At 41.6% G+C, this 20,820-nt stretch overlaps 2 protein-coding genes across 2 annotated transcripts; both read right to left on the bottom strand.

Moving 5' to 3' along the window:
- Positions 1–28: 28 nt before the first annotated feature.
- Positions 29–4,558, bottom strand: bag1 (BCL2 associated athanogene 1). Its single transcript, XM_029255120.1, has 7 exons — positions 4,460–4,558; positions 4,204–4,329; positions 3,190–3,272; positions 2,383–2,496; positions 1,698–1,805; positions 681–743; positions 29–560 (listed from the first exon to the last, which is right to left on the bottom strand). Exons 1-7 carry the CDS (start codon positions 4,494–4,496, stop codon positions 471–473), a joined length of 621 nt encoding a protein of 206 aa, XP_029110953.1. The 5' UTR covers positions 4,497–4,558; the 3' UTR covers positions 29–470.
- Positions 4,559–5,615: 1,057 nt separating this feature from the next.
- chmp5a (charged multivesicular body protein 5a) lies at positions 5,616–11,112 on the bottom strand. Its single transcript, XM_018756811.2, has 8 exons — positions 10,941–11,112; positions 8,796–8,900; positions 8,462–8,508; positions 8,173–8,266; positions 7,655–7,726; positions 7,355–7,463; positions 6,813–6,928; positions 5,616–5,892 (listed from the first exon to the last, which is right to left on the bottom strand). Exons 1-8 carry the CDS (start codon positions 11,007–11,009, stop codon positions 5,842–5,844), a joined length of 663 nt encoding a protein of 220 aa, XP_018612327.1. The 5' UTR covers positions 11,010–11,112; the 3' UTR covers positions 5,616–5,841.
- Positions 11,113–20,820: the final 9,708 nt, after the last annotated feature.

Genomic DNA, 20,820 nt, shown 5'->3' with positions numbered 1-20,820 from the left:
CTCACATACATCCTTTATGGAGAATCTCTTCAACTCACAATAAGAAACACAAGGTTTATTATGTTTGAGTCACAGTCCAGGCCTGTATCACAGCCAGCTGTACATTTGTGAACAGGCACCATGACTAGAGCACCAGAAGAGATGGCTACAGCTGGGATTTGGTGCTCCTGCATCATCAGGAAGAAAAGGAGAACAACGGGATCCCTGATTTGAGGGGGAAAAAAAATCCTAATATCACACAACCCATCACAAGTGCCTGGGGTTAACGGGTATGGTAAATTATCTCAGTGCTGAGACCCTAGTGTTTCCTCAAACTCGTCGTACTTAACTCGGTCTCTCTTGTTAAAATCTCCATAAATATAATACAGACCAAAGATAAATACCCTGCTCCAAACGCGGAGCTCTAAGTTGTGCTACGTGCTGCTCACAGAGCAACAAGCAAAACCAGAAGGGAAGACACTTCCTGGATGTTAATCTGCTAGGGCCAAGTTCTTGGACTGTATCTTTGCCAGATGGTCTGAAATTCCTGCCTCAATTTTGTCGCACTGGGCGAGGCAGCTCTGCAGGGGGGGTAACAAAGAACAGTCACGCATTTTGAATTTAGTCCCAAGGGTTGTTTCTAGTATATGAAGATATAAACCACACTAAGGGTTCAAGTGCTTTAATGAGTGAGTGCTTACCTGAACCGTTTTCACAAGGCCTTTTTTCTTCACCCTGCAGTCGCTGAAATTCTCTGGCAAAATCTGTAAAAAAATGTAGTCTTCAGTATATTTACATTTATTTATTCAGCAGATGCTTTTCTCCAAAGCGACTTCCAATGAACTCTACGTAGTGTTATCAGCCCACACACCTTATTCACCACGGTGACTTGCACTGCTAGATACACTACTTACAATGGGTCACTCATCCATACATCAGTGGAACACACTCTCTCTGTGTCACTCACACACTATGGGGAAACCTGAACAGCATGTCTGTGGACTGTGGGAGGAAACCCACACAGACACGGGAAGAACACGCAAACTCCACACAGACTGAGCAGGGATTGAACCCACATCCTCTCGCATCACCCGGGTGCTGAGACAGCAGCGCTACTCGCTGTACCACCATACTGCCCGCAGTAAAAACAGCTACTAGGCCAATTAGGTACCACACTGATTTCTGTACTTCAGCCTATAAGGTACAACTATATGTAATGGCTCCTTCAAATGATATATTTTCAAAGATACATTGTTCTCTTTATTTACTTTTACTCTTTTTCCTCTTCACTCTTCTTTTATTTACTTTTATTCTCTTTATTGCAAGATGTCCATCAATTGTGGAGGAACTGCTACCTGTTTTTACACAACCAGCAGATAGTTGGCAGTAAAAAACACAAACATTTGCTGTCAGACTGCCTTCATTCAATTTGTTTCCCTAGTGTTTACAGCTCCTGTCTGGTGTTCCTGTCTATAGTCAAGTGAACCTAACTCAAATTAATTGAGGGAAATATTTAGCTTTTATTGATTTCTAAAGAAGCTCGACACGAGTCGAGTTACGAACGGATTGAAATATAAACAGACTCCAATTCCCTGCTGTGTCCATAAGCTTCGGAGCCAGTTTACATGGATATAATCTTACTTGCACTTTGCATCATTACACAACATTTATCATGCAACATGCAAGCAGTTCAGCTATACAGGACACTATTGACATACCATAGCATCCATTTGCTCAAGGAGTTTCATGAACTGTTCAGCTGCTCCTTTCACTCTCTGGTCCAGCTTGCTCAGGGCTTGGGCTTGCAGATCCTTTGCTAAAAAACCCTAAAGTATTTATAAGAAAATTTCCCATCAGCATGTGTAACCACGAAAGGCTAAAAATGGTGTATCAGGGACACGAACAGGCCGAGGAGGTGCGTGGATGTCCAATTTTTTTAAAAAGAAATACAACATTTTACCAGTTAATTGCATCTAAAAACTAGTAGGCATCTAAAAACTTCCTATGAACATAAACAGCCATGTGGCTAAAGTGCACCAACAAAACAAAGCTAAAAATGTTACATACATTACTAGAAATATTAAATACAGGTATTCATTTAGCTGACGCTTTTCTCCACAGCGACTTACAACGTTAAGCTACTTTATAATTATTTACCCATTTATACAGGAGGATGATTTTACTGGCATAATTTAGGACAAGTACCTTGCTCAAGGGTTGTAGAGCTGGAGGTGGGATTTAAACCTTTGGGTCCATTGGCAGCAGCTCTAACCACTACACTAGCAGATGCCCAGCTCTCCATTTCAAATAAATTTTAAATTAGTTACTAAAACAATTATTGTTAATTTAATTTCATGTTTTTCAGGATGGCCATAAATGAGAACCAGCCAAAAAAGTACTCACATTTTTCAAGCCCATCAGTTCTCCATCCACCTTCTCCAACTTCTTGGCCATTTGCTCCACAGACTTCTCAATGTCCTTGAGCTTCTTCAGTTCTGCCTCTTCCTCAGGACTGTTCTGTAAAGGAATAGCACCTCACCTCTAATGGATAGTGCATCTATCAATAAAAATTATTAACCTTTATTTAGCTCACATCTTTTTTCTGGGTCACAATGTTAACTGAGGTGTGCAGCAGGGTATTCATACTGTTTTGAATCAGGGTAAATGCCCTGACCAAGGGTATTACAGCAGTAGGGGGAAACAAACCAACACTGCTGAGTGTGCAAAGCAGCAACTCTGACCAATATCCCATCTGCCACTACAACAGCAAAAGAAAAAAAAAACGTAAAGTTTGTGACACATAAGCATGTAAAAAAATATACATATATGACTTCAAGGTGGTTAAAGCTACTGCCTTTGGACCTATACATTGCAAGTTTCAATCCCACCTCTTGCTGTAGTACCCTTGAGCAAGGTACTTACCCTAAACTGCTACAGTTAAAAAAAAAAAAAAGAAAAAAAATTACCTCGCTGTACAAATGGGTAAATAATTGTAGGTAGTTTATGTTAAGTCACTTTGGAGGAAAGCGTCAGTTAAATAAATACATGTAAATGCGTACAGAACCAATCTTTCCTGCGGCAAAGGATGGCGGCCACAGATATAACAACATTACGGTTGGACTCGTTTCACTAATTCCGGAAAAGTTCCACTTTCAGTCATTGAAACGGAATACGGAACGGTGGAGCTCATGCCGTAGGTGATGTTCTCACCCTTTTCCCGATCATCATGAGCTTAGAGCCCTGCTTTACGCCGAGGCTGGAGAGGCTCTGATCCATCTCCTTCAGGGTCCTCCCTGTAGGACGGAGGAGAAAAGAAGAAAAAAACAGAAAACGGTCACAACAGTCATTGTCCGGTACAGCAGCAGCACAAAATAGCACACATACACTGACTAACATAGGCCTCAATTTTTTATATCAAAATGGATAATCGGGGTATAAATTAACACACATTTTTAGAATAACTGCAGCAAACAGCTGTTTGTATACAGGGCTACAGGAGAGAACTAGGGACACACTTGACACACCTTGGTACCCAGTGAAGCAGATGAAACACATATAGAAACAGAAATAACTGATATGTACCATATTAGAGCACTAACCCTAACCAAATAACTGATATATACATCTATAAACAGAAAAATATGGACATGAATATGTAATAATATGCAGTGAAACTGTAAAATCAGCTTTTTACACTAAAACGGCTCAATAAACCGCAAATTACATACATATACATATGTACCGTATATGTATACACACACACACACACACACACACACACACACACACACACGAGCAGCTGTTGGCTGCTACTTTGCTAAAACAAAATATGTATGTATATGAATACCCAAATGAATACCTATACATCATGTATTTTTCTGGAAAAGTAGCAGGAAACAGCTGTTTGTTTACCGGGAACTGAGGAGATGCTGTTCACACAGTTTAGCACCCAGAGGAACTGACACAGTGTTGCAGCCAAGTTACATGTATGTATGTATGTACGGACGTACGTGTACGTGTGCAAGTACACACACACACGTTTATATAAAACAACGAAGTGCCGCCAGGTTAGAGGAAACGAGCGCGGATGACGTCACGCGCTATTGCCGTACGCAGAACTTGCTGCGTTGTTTTATTTTAACGCGATACGTACATTGTACGTTATGTTATGTTGTGTTGTGTTGAGTTGAGTTGAGTTGAGCTGAGTCGTTTTACGGCGGTGACCTCGGTAGATGATCCGCTGCGAGGCCACCGGAACCCCGGTGAGGCGCTCGAGCGCCGCCGCCAGCTCCGCGAGCTCCGGCTCGGCCCCATCCCGCGCGGGCACAGCCACGCTCAGCTTGGAGGAGCCTGCGCGCGGAAACACACACACACAGTCACTCGATTGAAACGAGCCGCGTAACACAAAAACACACACATAGAGAGAGATAACGCGGTGTAAAAAGGCCGCAACGCGAGATCGTGTTAGCGGAACCGTTACCGTACGACACGTTGAGCGTCAGAGTGTCCTCCGCCATCGCTCTGTCTGTGTGTGTGTGTGTCTCTCACTCTCTGTCTCCCTCGTGGACACACTCAGCTTCCGTGTAGCTGTAGGTCTCCACTCACTGGTCTCCCCGCAGTTCTTCTCGTCAGTAGGTCTCACGCGTAGATTTTCTTCTTTTCCGATTTTCTCTCTAGCATATCTCCTCTCCCCCTGCGCTTACATTTACACACACAGGCTTCCTTCCCTGGTATCTCTTCAGCAGCAGGTCTCCCTCAGAAATTGTTTTTTCAATCTGTTCTGTAGTAGTAAATCACTTCGGTGTCATGTAAATAATACTTCTAGCTTAAAGAATTACATAAAATACAGAGTATCGACGATATTGCCCCCATTTCAGTTTATTTCACAAGTATAGGGTAGTGTTATATACACAGTTAAGGCAGGCAATCATAATAAACCTTAACCGAAATCAAAGAAAACATTAAGGATGAAGATGCATGACAATTCATACCTTCATAATAGTCATTAACACAAGTTTAATTTCAAGGCACTTTTTATTTTAAGCACATATATTATTGAGTGTAGTTCATGGCATGAGAGGAGGGAACATATTACAGACATCCGGTGTGTTTTTAATAATCCACATTGATCCTTTGGTGGGGCTGGGGGGGCACTGGCAAATATATATATAACTAGATGGTAGGAGGAGGCACAATTATAGCAAAATCTCTGGGATCATTGATATTCAAGTGTATACATCATGTGTGTGTGTTTTTAAACTCCCTGCACCTGCAGAGTATGTTTCCAAGTGTCATTTAGCATGAAGTGTTTAATACTGTACATGAAAATTGAATTAATTTCCCACTGTTTCTGTGTTTCTCTGATCACATTTAACATTTTCAACTGTGCATTGCAGGCATTCCAGGTAACCCTTTATGTAAATGTAACTATGTAATGTAAATGTAGCCATCACTGTAAATTACTCACAGTGAACATTTCAGATATTCATTTAAAACAGTTTATTTCACTTCATACAGGGTATAGTGTTATATACACAGTTAAGGCAGGCAATCATAAACCTTAACCGAAATCAATGAAAACATTAAGGATGAAGATGCATGACAATTCATACCTTCATAATAGTCATTAACACAAGTTTAATTTCAATGCACTTTTTATTTTAAATAAGCAAAGTAAACAAACCAAAGACTGATCAAATGTAAGACCTCATTTTAGCATTATAGGAACAATAACAGAAGAGTCGTTTTTACCTATCACTTCAAATATATAAAGAGTTGTTTATACAACCCAGATTAGTTAGTTATTTATATAAATGTCATATTTTACATATAAAATTGTTTTGGAGCGCTGTATGCATTTGCTTATGTAGCAGGAATCTGTGGCAATCCAAATTCATCCACCAGAACACCATCCTGCAAAAGAAGAAAAGGATGTGTAACTCCACACAAAGATACACATATAGTGTCGCTCCAAATACATGTATTCATTAGGACCATATCAATTAAAAACTTAAATATTTAGAACAAGTCCTGTTAGAGCAGGTACTGTGATTTCAAGATTTAAGGAGCCTCTTCTCTGTTCCAGCATCATAATCAGGGCTCTAGAAAAATGCCATTAAAATTTTCAAGTGATGAAATTGATACATTACTAAGATTGACCATTTTATATACAACCCCCTCCAACCAATGAGGAATTCATTTTTTTAATCACTCTAAATAACTATCAAGGCAAGCCGAATACATCTCAAGATGTCCAAACATCTGGCAAGGTATCCAAGAGTAGTGGTCATGTGGTGTCAGCGTTACTAGTCACTATGCAACAGCTATCACACATACTACTGTCCACATGATGTCTTCAGACGGAGACATGGGATAGCAAGACTGACATTTGAAGGTGATGTCATATGGCAACGTGTAAATTCAATGAGTTAAGCAGGGTTTTGGAGATATATTTTAAATCAAATACATCACATCGCAAAAACAGATAAAACTTAGCACTGCAAACAATTTTCAAACTGGAAGAAGGGACCTCAATCTGAAACCATAACATATGAATTTTTACATTCATAGTCTTCTTCCTGAATGAATATGCATTAACAGCACAGGAAATGTATTTAAAAAAAACATACAAGAAACGGAAAGGAGTCAAAATAACGAAAGGGAAATTTTTGCACAAAGCCTTTGATACCACGATCACTTTGTGCTCAATTAGAGAGGAAATTACCCGTTAAATTACCCTGAATAAGTCAGTAGAACATGTAAGACGTCTTTGTGAAACCCAATTTAAGCAGCAAAAGAACAGACAGACTATGAACAGTGTGGTTCATACGTACCTTGTTCGTCTTGGTGCTGCTGGGCATTCCTTCTGGGATGGCAGGTGCAGAAGAGGCTTCATCCAGGTACGAGCTGTCTTCATCCAGCAGGAGCTCATCCCCGAGGGCGTCCAGTTCTAGGTGCGTGTACAGGCAAAGAAAGAACCACATGAGATTCCTGACTACAGAGGAAAAAGGCATGGAGCTTGTAATGATGACGTATCATGGTGGAGACTAAGGGGTTGCTCCGCCCCCTCGTTGCTGGCTCCCGAGCGCGCAAGCTGATATACGTGGCCGTGTACACCCTTTTGTGCCTCGCACGTTTTGGAGATTGCTTTAATGTTGGTTATTTTATTGTAAGGACAGCTGTGTGAAATATGTTATCCATAGTTTCCCACAAGATATTAAAAAGAAGAGCGTCCTTTTGTCCGTGTCCATCTGGATTTATATACTTTTACGCCTTTCTGGAATCCACGTGAGGATCTGGGCTAACTCATTAGCTTAGCCGGATCGTTACAAGCTGTTACAGCCCCCAACACCGTCCACATGGAACCCATACTGACCCGCCTCTAGATCATCCTCGTCAATCTCTGGCATGCCGTAGCTACGGCTCAGGGCCTCCTGCACCTCGTTGGCATCCTCCATCATGTCCTCCAGCTGGTCTTGAAGGTCCTGTGACAAAGTGAGATTCGAACCATGAACCCACTCACCACAACCACTCACCTTAAGAAGAATCCTGTCATTCATAAAATAATGTAAACATCACAGTCTCATCAGCTGTATCTTCAAAAACTGCTGACCAAAACACTTTACTCAAAAGAAACATTTATTTTCAGAAGGAGACATTGGAAATGAGAAAATACCTCAATCTGGTCAATTTTCACATTCTTGTATGCCTTCTTCATTTCCTTCGCACCAATCTTCATAGCTTCTACCTACAAAAGTGTTACAGCTATTGCAGGAGGTTCATTTCACAGCATATTTACCATATTCATCAGCTAAAACACATCCATACAAACACAAAAGATTTATTTCTGTCATTAACACCTGAAGTAGACAACACACACAACTATGTTTGCTGTAAACGCAGTTAATACATTTAACAATGACTCGCAGACTATGGTGACAAATCCCTCCAAATGCAGTTTAAAATAACTACATGACCACACCTGTTAAATATTGTAACTCTTTGCCCTTATGCTGTATTTCCTTCCCTCTGTTATTAATTTGTATTTTTTCAGTGGACAGATTGCGTGTCTGTTCTGACAAAGATCGGTTCTGTTGTCTGTCAAGAAATGGAGAAACCACTAAAGTAATGTGCACACAAAGAGCTCATCTGTGTGCAACAGACCTGCAAATTAATTCAGATGGAGATGCTTACTGTTGTTTTTGTATCTTTCAGTGTCTGTATTGTATAGTTTGCCTGTTCCATGTTGAATGACTGCTGTGCTAAGTTGTCTCTCTGGCCCTCATACCTGAAAGCAAAAGAAAAAAAATGAACAAAGACGGCCATGAATATTCATTAGTGTCGTACTGAAAATTACTTTTGTGCTTAGGCTGCTCTGAGGATAGAAGAGACCAGAACTGATGTAAGCAGCGATATAAATGGAATGAGAAATTTCTGAGTGGGTTTGTTGGAGGTTTGACAGCAAAAATGAGCTTGAACTCACATTCTCTTCTGCTTCAGCACTCTCATTGCCTTCTGCTTCACCATGTTCTGACACATGAAAACATGTCATGTGTTATCTGTACTCATTCTCCCCCAAAACACCACAGAAAATACAAATTAAATGCTACACAGGGAACTAGCATTAAGGAAAATCCTGAAAATCAAGTGAAGTCAGATAAATGCATTTTACAAACCAAACAGTGAATCCATCCATCTTCCTCCACTTCCAAACAGTGAATCCTCTGATGAAACTAACTGCTTCCGTAAAATTTCAGACACAAGAGTCCAGATTTTCAAGCATCCTGCTTTGCAGTACAGGGACAACATGTGTTTACCTTTGAAGGACCTTCTCTCATTTTCTTCATCTGATCTTTGTACTTGACCAGCTCTGCATCCAGCCTGGCAATCTTCTTGTCAACAGACTCCACTCTAGAGTCCACCTGAGACAGGGGAGGAAAGAGGGAAATGATCACTTCAGTTGTCAAGTTTGGAGCCTGACCCATCGCTGTGGAAGGCAGAGTCATCACTAGCACGAACATGTCAAGTTCCAGCTGTCTTAAACAGCCACTCTGTGTGTGTCTACGCAGCTTTTTTTTTTTTTTTTTTTAAATAAAAATAAAAAAAAACACTTCTAAAATGTATTTTCTTGCAGGAAACATACTAGATGTTATAGTTTTGTTGCTTTTCCTGCTGCTGCATAAAAAAATCCATTGGTGGGCACCTATCAAAAATGTATATTCCAATTCAGCAGAAAAGAATTTAATAACCAAAGGGAAATCCCAGTTCACTTGAAACACTAGAGGACTATGATAATATACCCTTACCTGCCCAGGAAGTAACAGAAATAGAAATTTAAGGTTTGGACCAGGATCTCAGAGTACAATAGATATATCAACTTTATATTTCAAATATGTCTATTAACAGCAACTCTTCGTGGTTCAGTCATTTTCTAGAAAGAGACAGATGTAAATAATAAAACTGGGCGACATTGCCATGTTTTTAGGGGTGACTGAAGGCATTCCGATTATGAATTTTTTTTTTTTAAAAACATTCTTACATTTATTTTTATGTAACATTTAAAGAGCCCTTCAAACTCTTTTTCCTTCGACTTCATGTAACAGACTTCCCACACTTTTGTCATGTTTAGCAGAAATCATAAGATCTGCTTGTTCTTATGGGGGATATTTTAACATCATGCAATTGTTTCAACAGCACTTAACATAGCAGGGATTATTTTTCGTAGAAGAACAGAAAAAATATAAAGGCGTGACAGCAAATTTAAAGCAGATGTGCCTTAGACCGCACTTTACTTTTGTCCATTTGCAGGTTGCGTTGTTCAAAACCTTCTCTCTGTGATGCGGTTGTTGAGGAATTGAAGTTCAGATCAAAATCACAGGAAAAAAAAAAAAAAAAACCTGCTTTTCCAGTTAGAAAAATTAAGTTTCATGATGCCACCACAAATCTAAAATGCCATCTTCAGTGTAAGAGACCATTATATGGAAATAGGGGAGGGGGAGAAAAAAAAAAAAAAAAAAAGATTGTTTTTGGAAGTAAAATCTAATCTTTATCTTCAGATCTGACTCTTGAGAACTGATCACTGTGGAACAAGGAATCAACTTTTTGAATTAAATCCCTACTTCCAATAGGGACAGTTAGTAGTAGTGTGTAGTGGTTAGCGCTGCTCCCTGCAGATCCAAAGGTCACAGGTTCAAATCCCACCTCCAGCTCTAGAACCCTTGAGCAAGGTACTTACCCTAAACTGCTCCAGACCAGTAAAATTACCCTGGTTGCATAAATGGGTAAAAAGTCACTCTGGAGAAAAGGATCAGCTAAACGAAAATGTACAAATGTAACACTTCACCTCCATACGACTGGTGTCAGCTGGCAGGTTGGAATGAAAACACACCCAACGCCTACACTGGACACACACTGGACAACCTTTCGTAAAAGCACTTTTTTTTTTTTTTAAAACACAAAACTAACACATTTGATTTAAATTGGCCTAACTACTGCCAGTTATTTCACACATTTACAATACACACAGTGCGCTGATTTATATTTATTTCTACACAAACCAGCCAACTTAACACACTCAAGAGAAGTACAACCGTGGCGTGGATTTTCTTTCACACCGGCGGCGGCAGCACAAAACAAGGTCATTCTGTGAGCCGATTATCACGCAGACACGTTATTATATTATAACAAATAGTTTGAAATACACTTTGTGATATTTCTGCACATTTGTTGTACTTCTGGGAGTTGGACTCTGAATCATGCAGTCGCCGGCGTAGTGACACGGGAAAAGTTCCAGCACATTCCACAGGAGGACCTGAGGCACTTCTTTCCGAATTTTAAAGCAACAACAGTCTCTCTCTCTCTCTCACACACACACACACACACACACACACACACACACACACACACAACACGCTCGCGGTACCGTACACAATTGAATTTTGTGACAGTGTGACAAAACTCACATTTCCGATACAGTCGGTGAGATTCGCCGGAGGCGCTTTGGGTTTTCCTCGGCCAAATATACGGTTCATTGTTACACTTTAAAAGCTCGCTTAGTTTATATTCGTGGGGAAAAGCAGCTATTTTCCCCTCCCAGGCGAACAGAAAACACCGAGTAACACCCGGAAGGAGCGCCCTCTGACGTCACAGGAAACGTGCTGGAAACGTCACCAGACTGTCACGAGTTTTGACTTAGGCGTATAGACACTGCCCCCCTTCGGCCTTAATGGTAATTACACGGTATTGATGCCTCATTACTGACTTATTGGTGATTGACATTAACACTGACAGGTTGCGTTTGATTTTTAATTTTTAACTTTTAATTTTAAAAAATTTTGAAGCTCTTGCCAGAGTTGCCATGAAACCGGACTGACTGAAGAAATCCACTGAATTATAATTTTGTTTTCAAATTGTAATACACAATCTCCTAATCTGCTCTACACTTTGAAAACACATCGTTCATTCATTATGGTTACATAGTTACATTACATTTGCATTTATTTATTTTGCAGGCGTTCTTCTCCAAATCAACACATAGCTCAGAGAAAACAAAAGTGCATCACAACAACAGAGACATTCTTGAGGGATTAACAAATTACAGTCACTTTGTTGATATATCTGTTTAAAACTGCAAATATTACACGTGTAACGGCATATATAATTGAAAGAATGTATAAAAATATTTGTGACAAATGATATAATGAAGACAGGAGTTGGAGTCAGAAGGAGATGTATTTGAGACCCTTTTGAATGTTGAGAGGGATTCAGCAGTTCTGAGGCACCGAGGGAGGTCATTCCACCGCACTGCAGCCAAAACTGAGGACCTCCAGGCTTTCGGTTTTGAACTTCTTGTGTCTGGGAGGAGAAAGAGGTGGAGGAGAGTAGCAGCGTGATTGTGGAGTAGTTAGTAATCAGGTCCTGTAGATACTGGATAGCAGATTTGTCACAGGCTAAAGCAGAGTGTTGAACTTGATTTGGGAAACTACAGGCAGCCAGCAGAGAGAGGGGCAGGGACAAGGCATATGGGAGCACTTTTGGCAGGTCAAACACAGCTTCTATTCAATCCACTTTAATCAATGTCAACGACCACTTGTCCCAAGCAGGGGGTGACGGTGACCTGGAGCCTAAGCCGGCAACACGGGGCGCAAGGCCGAAGGGGGAGGGGACACACCCAGGGCGGGACGCCAGTCTGTCCCAAGACACCCCAAGCAGGACTCAAACCCCAGACCCGCAACACAAGGGACACTGGCCAAACCCGCCGCACCACCTCACCTCCAGTTCACTTCAGTTCAGATCCACTTATTTTTATCAGAACACCCTTCTGAGCAGAGTGACACGGAGTGATGAGTACGATTGCAGTACAGTGAGAATACACTAAAACAGATACACATAGTAATAAACTCAGGAATGTGTCCAGGGAGTGGAGGAAACAGACCTAGGAATTATAAAGCTCGGCGGGTCCAAGTACCAATGGCTGCACATCCAGCCGGATCATTCTGCTGCGGTGACAGGGGACATGTGTTGATACTCCTAAAACCTAAAGGACCGATAGTACTGTCACGATAAAGCAGTCGACTACGGAGTGTGAAAATTAATTCACCAGGCCCGAGGTCGCTGATCCCATCAGTCACCAGATACAGTCATCGGGTCCCGGTTGCTACACACGTACATCTCAGTACTAATATTAACCCATCGTGTGATTACAGTCACAGAAACAGTGGCACGGTGAGCAGCGCTGGAGGGCGTGGGTTCGATCCTCGCTCAGTCTGCGTGGGTTTCCTTTGGGTGCTCTGGTTTCCTCCCACAGTCCAAAGACATGTTGTTCAGGTTCCCCCATAGTGTGTGAGTGACAGAGAGAGTGTGTATGTGTTCCACTGGTGTATGGATGAGTGACCCAGTGTAAGTAGTGTATCTAGCAGTGTAAGTCACCGCGGTGAATAAGGTGTGTGGGCTGATAACACTACATAGAGTTAATTGGAACTTGCTTTGGAGAAAAGTGTCTGATAAATAAATAAATGTAAAACAGCTGCTTTCCACTGGTGAGGATGCAGTGCAACAGTCAGTTTCTTCACCACTGCATGCAAGTTGTCAGAAAAGTTCTTTTTTGGCAGCATGGAGGAAGACAAGAATATATTTCCTCCATTATTTAGGAATAATTTGAACAAGTATATTTTATTAACTGCTTCTCTGATCCCATCCTGTCCATTCATGTTTTGCTTTGGAAGCAAAAAATGTATTTAATTACTGTAAAATGTTATTTAATGTCAAACAAGTGGAATATATTTTACAGTCTATACTGAATTAAAATCTCCCAGCAGTACAAAATATCAAGTTGTTTAAATTACCTTTATAATGTTCCTCTATCGTTGTGTTGTGCAGAGCATCTGATGCAAAATTGTTTCTAAATGTCCTTGATGGTGATGTCCATTGTAATGTGGGGAGCCTAGACAAGAGCAAATCACATGTTCATATTATGTTTTCATTACGTTATGCCATTTTTGACAGCTACTTCGCTTAAGATCCAACAATGGTTACATTTCCATGATGTAAACGTGTAACGTTCTGGTACTGAACCAGTAGTTTTGCTGCCTTATCGAATGTATTTGACACAAATTTTTTTATGCAACTGCCTTCTGACTCAGTAATCTGTAATTTGATTTGATTTGATTTGATTATGGGGGTGCGGTGGCGCAGTGGGTTGGACCGGGTCCTGCTCTCTGGTGGGTCTGGGGTTCGAGTCCCGCTTGGGGTGCCTTGCGACGGACTGGTGTCCCGTCCTAGGTGTGTCCCCTCCCCCTCCGGCCTTCCGCCCTGTGTTACCGGGTAGGCTCCGGCTCCCCGCGACCCCGTGTGGGACAAGCGGTTCAGAAAATGTGTGTGTGTGTGTGTGTGTGTGTGATTTGATTATTGTCACTCTATTTGATTAGTTATGTCATTTTTATTTACTCGTCAATTAGGGGTTTTTGCATGTGTGGGAGTCATGGAACAACTCGCAGGATGAAGTATTCGGGCAGCAGAAAACACCTGGAAAATGGATTTTCTAATTCTAAACATAGAATTTGGTCACATTTAATTTTCCGGTCATGTGAAATATGCAATGAGCTGCATGAGTATAAGTTGTATGTGCAAATTAATTACTGTAAAGCTGAAGGTGAGCAGATAGGATTTTAAAAATGGAAATAAACTTGATTTAAGACTTTACTGGACAAATGACCACTTTGCTGTGGGTTTGGACACGGATTTGATTAAAGATTAAAACTTTAATCAGTCTGTGTGGCGTTTGCATGTACCTCCCGTGTTCACAAAGATTTCCTCTGGGCGCTCTGGTTTCTTCCCACTGTCGAAAGACATGCGTTTCAGGTAAAATGATTATTATAAATGACTCATATTCAGTTTATGTGTGAGTGAATGAGTGTGTGACTGCCCTGTGATGGACCCTGCCTCACACCCTATGCTTTTGGGATAGGCTCTAGACCACTGTGATCCTGCACTGCACAAGCGGTTATTGATAATGAATGAATGCAGTATGTGTGTGTGGATCATTGCTGGCTCTCTGCAGTCCAGTGAGGCATGCGCGCACACACACACACACACACACACATAAAAAAGGATGTGTTAAGACCAGCTTTGACCACTAGGGGCACCCTTATACTGTACTATACAGGGAGATGATTTATCCAAAGCATAATTCATCCACACCTTTCAGCTACACACTTCTTCCCTTTTACAGATCTTGATATACACTCATGCCTCTTTGCGATATTATACCGTAAATCTGCCATCCTTAAGTTTACCGCAGAGGTCTGAGGACTTTAACTTAGAAATTTAATAGTGGTAACTTTCCAGAACTTTCAGTCAGTGACATTTATCACGAGTGCACTTGGCGCCCAGTCCAGGTGTTGAACAAAAAAGGTGAGCTGTGTGTAAAATTTAAGGCTGGGCTGCAATGCACTCTTGAGGATGGACCACTGTGAAATAATAACTACATTCTCTGAACCGCTTCCCCCAGATGGGGTCACAGGGAGCTGGAGCCTAACCCAGCAACACAGGGCATAGGGCTGGAGAGGGAGGGAACACACCCAGGACGGGACACCAGTCCATCAAAAGGTAGCCCAAGCGGGACTTGAACCCCAGCCCCACCAAAGAGCAGGACCCGGTCCAACCCACTGTGCCACCAGGCTCTCTCTAGATAATTGCTATGTTTAATAATTTTTCAGTTGTCCTGGTGAGGAATTTTAATTAAGCTAATTGGGTATTTTCTGTAACGTAGGTCTGTTCTTGTATTGGACTTAGAAGTACACATCACCCGTTATAAATGATGCTACCCCTTTTTGTATGAGTCACAGATTAATAAAAAGCTGCAGTGTCACAAAAAGTGGGGGTTTGATGGCACAGCAGGTTTGACCAGGTCCTGCTCTCCAGTGGGTCTGGGGTTTGAGTCCCACTTGGGGTGCCTTGTGATGGACTGGCATCCCCTCCTGGGTGTGTTCCCTCCCCCTCCAGCCTTACACCCTGTGTTGCTGGGTTATGCTCTAGTTTGCCATGACCCTGCTTGGGACAAGCGGTTTCAGTGTGTGTGTGAGTTTCACAAGAAGCTCTACCAACTAGCTACCCATAGGGTTGTAGGTTTCAATCTGAACCCTGTGTATAGATTGCTATATATGCTCCCTCCCTGCATAATTGTCCATCTTATTTCTTTTCTTATTTCTTTTTCTTTTCATTTCTTATTTCTTTCAACACTCCAGAAACACACTGTATACAGAGACTGATGACTTTGCGGGTTTTCATTACTGTCAGAGTGTGTGTTGGAGCATCAGTAGGAGTGTATAGCCCACACACTCCTGAGACTGGCTGTGGCTCTCAGGAAGTTTTACTTTTAATTACTTAGAATGGGCAGAGGGTTTTTTGATACAAGGAAAATAGTTCAATCTGTCACAGTGGGATTGACCGACTTTACACATACACTTTAAAAAAAAAAATTTTCTCATATACTCTATAATTACATATTGATAGATTCATATATTCCCCGTGTCCATATAGGATGCATGTACATGTTTACACCTTTTTAATATCTGATTACATATACTTCTTCAGTATGTGATTACTGTCACTACATATGAATATCAATGTATGTATTTATTAACTGGGGAAACATTCTGTGTGTATTTGTTGTCCCACTTCAACAATCCGTATGCGAAGACCAAAAAAAAAAATTGACACGCACACATTGTGATTTTAACTTTACATTACATTTACATTCATTCGTCTAGCAGACGCTTTTATCCAATGTGATGTATATCTCATAGAAAATACAACTTGTACATTACATTAGGAGAAAGAGACATAGTTACAGACACGTTATTCTTAAGTACAGTTAGTTTCCTTTACCATGTGCACTGACCTTCATCACACAAGTAGCTCCATAAAACTTTACCAGAATATTGCCGATTCCAAATCACCTTCTTAGTAGTTTTTTTTTTTTAGATACATATAAACATTTATGTTACATTGCAGAAGTAGCTCTGTAAAGGACTGATCCAAGGATGATGATGAACATTCATACCTTACATGAATTTAAAAGATGATGAGCGAAGTGAGTCTGGAAGAGGTGAGTTTTCAGACTCTTTTTAAATGTGGACAGAGATTCAGCAGTTCTGAGTGAGAGGGGGTGGTCATTCCACCACGATGGAGCCAGAACTGAGAACCTTAGTGCTTTACTTTTCGTGCATGGGACCGCCAAGCGGGCAGATGTAGAAGAGCGCAGCGGTCTGGTTGGGGTGAAGCGGTTGATCAAGTCCTGTAGAGAGCTGGGAGCAGTTCTATTGATGCATTTGTAGGTCATAACCAGGGTCTTAAATTTGATCCAGCAGCTACAGGAAGCCAGTGCAGAGAAACAAGTAGAGAAGATACATGTGAACGCTTTGGTAAGTCAAACATAACTCATGCAGCAGTGTTCTGTATCAGCTATAGAGGTTTGATGGCAGTAACGGGAAGGCCAGACAGGAGAGCGTTGCTGTAGTCCAGATGGGATGTCACCATGGTCTGGACAATAGTTGGGAAGAGTCAGTTGTGAGGTAAGGATGGATCCTACGAATATTATGCAGGATGTATCTGCAGGACCAGGCTGTGGCTTCGATGTGCTGAGAGAAAGAAAGACTTGAGTCAATTGTTACTCCCAGACTCTAAGCTGAGGAGGTAGATAAAATGAGTGAGTTGTCCAGTTTGATCAAGAAATTGTGACAGGAAGACAGGCAAGCTGGGAGGTGTAGGATCTCTGTTTTGGAGAGGTTGAGTTAGAGGTGGTGATCAGGTATCCATGCAGAGATGTTTGACAGGCAGGCAGCAATTCGCATGGAAATGTCTGACGCTCCAGGTGGAAAGGAGTGGAAGAGCTGGGCATCGTCAGTGCAGCAGTGGTATTTGAATCCATCGAAGGCAATGACAGGGCCGAGGGAGGAGGTGTAGATCGAGAAGAGCAGAGGACCCAGTACCGAGCCCTGTGGGACACCAGTTGAGATGACTTGCACATTTTTAAGTGCCATTAAGAAACATGTCAGTAACTATACAATTGTAGTATAGTTGGTGCAGTAGACTAAAATCTCATTGGTGAACCATGTATTTTATACAAATACCCCAAAGAATGTGACCAACCTCCATGTTATTATACTTCTCCAAATCATTGCTTGGATTTGAAACATCACTGTCCAATTTCCAAATTATCACAGATGTTCTAGTAGCAGAAACCAGATGTTGTGTTCAGCTAATTCTCGGTAACCGTAACCCAAATGTCAGACGCTGATGATTCCACAATGGGCTTTGTCAGGTTCCAGTAGGATCAGAACTTGTGGTCCTTCTCATACCAGCTCATAGGAAATGGATTAAGATTTCTGAGGATCTCCAGCCATCAGAGTTTCAGTTACATGCATATGAGAGATGGTTATTTAACAATAAAGAGGTGTCAGTTTGGACTCCACATTCTCCTGTCACTTTGTCCCTGGGGTCTTCCACTACCATTATCTCTACATCCCATTGGTTCAATGGAATGATCTGAAGGTCAGGAAGTTAAGCTTACTTGAGACTTCCTGCATAGGGGCCCAGTCTCATTCTGAGTGCCCCACAACACAAAAATCTCATGTGGTATTTGAATCAGAAATGTGGAACCACTAAATTGCAGTCAGGTTTCTCAAATCCAACGCTGATTCAAGTAATCAAGAACTTTTGTGGGTTTTCAAAAGCTCTTGTCTGAACCACCATTTAAAGTCATGTGTCTAAAGATAGGCCTTAAGTGTTCCTGGTCAGAGCTTATCGAACGTCATCACCGGCACTAATTTTTCCGTGGCATCACTAGGGTTGGTGTCACCCCCCTATGGACCTCCTCCCGTACCAGACCACACAGAATCCTTAGTGATGTTTTTTGTACTAATGTTACTCGTAAATCATAATTCCCGTATTTCACTGACTGACTGTAATGGCAATAGCAGTGACATAAACAACTAGGAAAATTAAAATTCCACTTTTACATTATGTACGCACAGATGACATATTTACATTAGTCTCGTGTGGTTAAGTGAAAATTCGGTAAGAAAAAAATAGAATTCTAAGTAAAAACGTTCAAGAGCTCCATCAAAATTATATTTATTTTAACATTATTGATGTAGGTTTGCAAATACTAATTACCACAATGCTGTAGCTAAAACACCAGAAAACGACAAAATCGGCGACTACAGCAGCGACGAAAACAAGAGCGCGTGCTTGTAGCGCGCACAGATGAAACCACGTGATTCCCAGCGTCACTGTAATTGGGTAATAATGAGAGCTCTGAGCGGAGCGCATTAGGAGGTTCAAAAGGTAAATTATCATAGAATTTTAGCCTTGTACGTGTGTTGATACGTCAGCTGATCTTTTTTTATGAAAAATGTGTTTGTTGTTCTGGGGGTGCGGTGGCGCAGTGGGTTGGACCACAGTCCTGCTCTCCAGTGGGTCTGGGGTTCGAGTCCCGCTTGGGGTGCCTTGCGGCGGGCTGGCGTCCCGTCCTGGGTGTGTCCCCTCCCTCTCCGGCCTTACGCCCTGAGTTGCCTGGTAGGCTCCGGTTCCCCGCGACCCCGTATGGGACAAGCGGTTCAGAAAGTGTGTGTGTATGTGTGTGTGTGTGTGTGTTTTTGTTGTTATAACGAACTACAGGGATATTTTTATTTTAAAAAATAACACATTTCTGCTGAAAAACTGCACAAAAATTTTATAGATAGTCATTTTGGTGTCCCCCCTCTGATGGTGTCACCCAGTGCGGTCCGCACCCCCCACACCCCAATGATGCCACTGTAATTTTTACAGACGTGGCACTGAAAAGATGCTCTCATGGCACTTCTCTTCATGGACCTGACCAGGTGAGTGGACCAGTTTTTTTTACAGTACAGCCCTGTCCATGGTGCTGAATAGGTTACCACTGCTGATTCTGCTTTCGGGTGTATCTTGCAACCCATCTCTGGTGGTTAACACAACCACGTCTCCCAGCACCACTCTCCCAGAAACAGCTTTCAACGTAAAAAGTACATGATGTCTGCGGAAGCCTTGCCTAAAAGCACACAATAAAGAATTTTGTTACAGTGAGTCTACGACGCCACTGGCCTTGGCTTTATTCCTCTTGCTAATTGTTGCCATGGTAGCAACACTTTTTTCATTCACCCTCTGATGCATTTAGCACATGGTTACCTGCATGGAGGGTAAGCAAATGTACACCCCCATGGCCAGATACTCTGAGAAATATTAGACCCAGAAATTTCAAAAGGATTTTTCTGAATATGTAGCTGCTGCCAACTACTGTATATATAGATTCCCGTTTGCGCTTCATAATATCGTGAAGCACTTATGTGCAGGATGCAGAAATCTGCATGTATCGAGTTCTCCAAAGCATTACGCTGTAAGTACAAAAGATCAGTGCAGTATTTTGGAGTATTTTCTCTCTGCAAACCACCAATTATGTATTAACAAGACTGTTCGGCCTTAATTATCATAATTGTACCATAATTATTTGATTATGTCTGTGTTTTGTGCTGTTCATGAAAATCCTATTAAATGCCAAATTTAATGGCTCTTATCCTGTCATACAGGGGCAAACTACTCAAAATTAATACGCATACCCAGATGTGTTAGACCACAGAATTATAATTTGCAATCATATATTAAAACTCAAGTTTATGAAATAGAATAAAAATCATGGTCTTTATCTCTCCCTTTTCCTCTGTTCTGCGTCCTTGTCCTTTAATAATTCAACAATAAACCACACTTCTGCAGCTCTTGTCTTTTAAGCCTGAGGTAAGAGGTATTCTGTGATCATTCACCCGAGGTCTGTGGGTACGAGGCTGGAGTTGAGTACTTGCTAGAATGTTGCTGCAGTTTCAAAGTGAGGGACATTGTTTATGGATTCAGCCAAGCTGTCTGGAGAAACCCAGGAAGGAGTAACTGAGAAATAAACCATCTCAGGCTGTGGCATAACCTGGAGACATTGAATCCTCACAGCATTAGTGAACCTGGGCCCAGACCCAAGAGTGGAGCAGGAGGAGAAACATCGCAGGGGCTGATGGAGCAGATGGTGGAGCCAGAACAGACCAGCACAGCACAAAATTCACATATAACAGCAGACTGTTTCAACAAAAGTATTGCAGGATCATGAAGGTTATTCACTCCTGATGGGATGTAGAGAGGCAGTGAATGGCCAACGCTGGTTTAGTGGCTCACAACGTGAACTAAAAGTACTAAAATTAGAGGATCACATCTCTAGTTTTGCACCCATGCCAAGGGACTTTGGATGCTTTTGCAAACTATCCTTCTGTGCAAATGTGGAAA

Source organism: Scleropages formosus, chromosome 9 (genome assembly GCF_900964775.1).
Source record: "Scleropages formosus chromosome 9, fSclFor1.1, whole genome shotgun sequence".
Classification (NCBI taxonomy): domain Eukaryota; kingdom Metazoa; phylum Chordata; class Actinopteri; order Osteoglossiformes; family Osteoglossidae; genus Scleropages; species Scleropages formosus.
This window is presented reverse-complemented; position numbering and strand designations above follow the sequence as displayed.

Excerpts from the sequence above, each read along its gene's own strand:
- bag1 (XM_029255120.1), bottom strand. The coding sequence starts at position 4,496 with ATGGCGGAGGACACTCTGACGCTCAACGTGTCGTACG. Across the intron at positions 3,273-4,203 it reads GCAGCGGATCATCTACCGAG|GGAGGACCCTGAAGGAGATG; the intron begins GTCACCGCCGTA and ends TCCGTCCTACAG. Across the intron at positions 1,806-2,382 it reads AACTGATGGGCTTGAAAAAT|GGTTTTTTAGCAAAGGATCT; the intron begins GTGAGTACTTTT and ends TAAATACTTTAG.
- chmp5a (XM_018756811.2), bottom strand. The coding sequence starts at position 11,009 with ATGAACCGTATATTTGGCCGAGGAAAACCCAAAGCGCCTCCGGCGAAT. Across the intron at positions 8,901-10,940 it reads TCACCGACTGTATCGGAAAT|GTGGACTCTAGAGTGGAGTC; the intron begins GTGAGTTTTGTC and ends CCCCTGTCTCAG. Across the intron at positions 7,464-7,654 it reads TGAAAATTGACCAGATTGAG|GACCTTCAAGACCAGCTGGA; the intron begins GTATTTTCTCAT and ends ACTTTGTCACAG.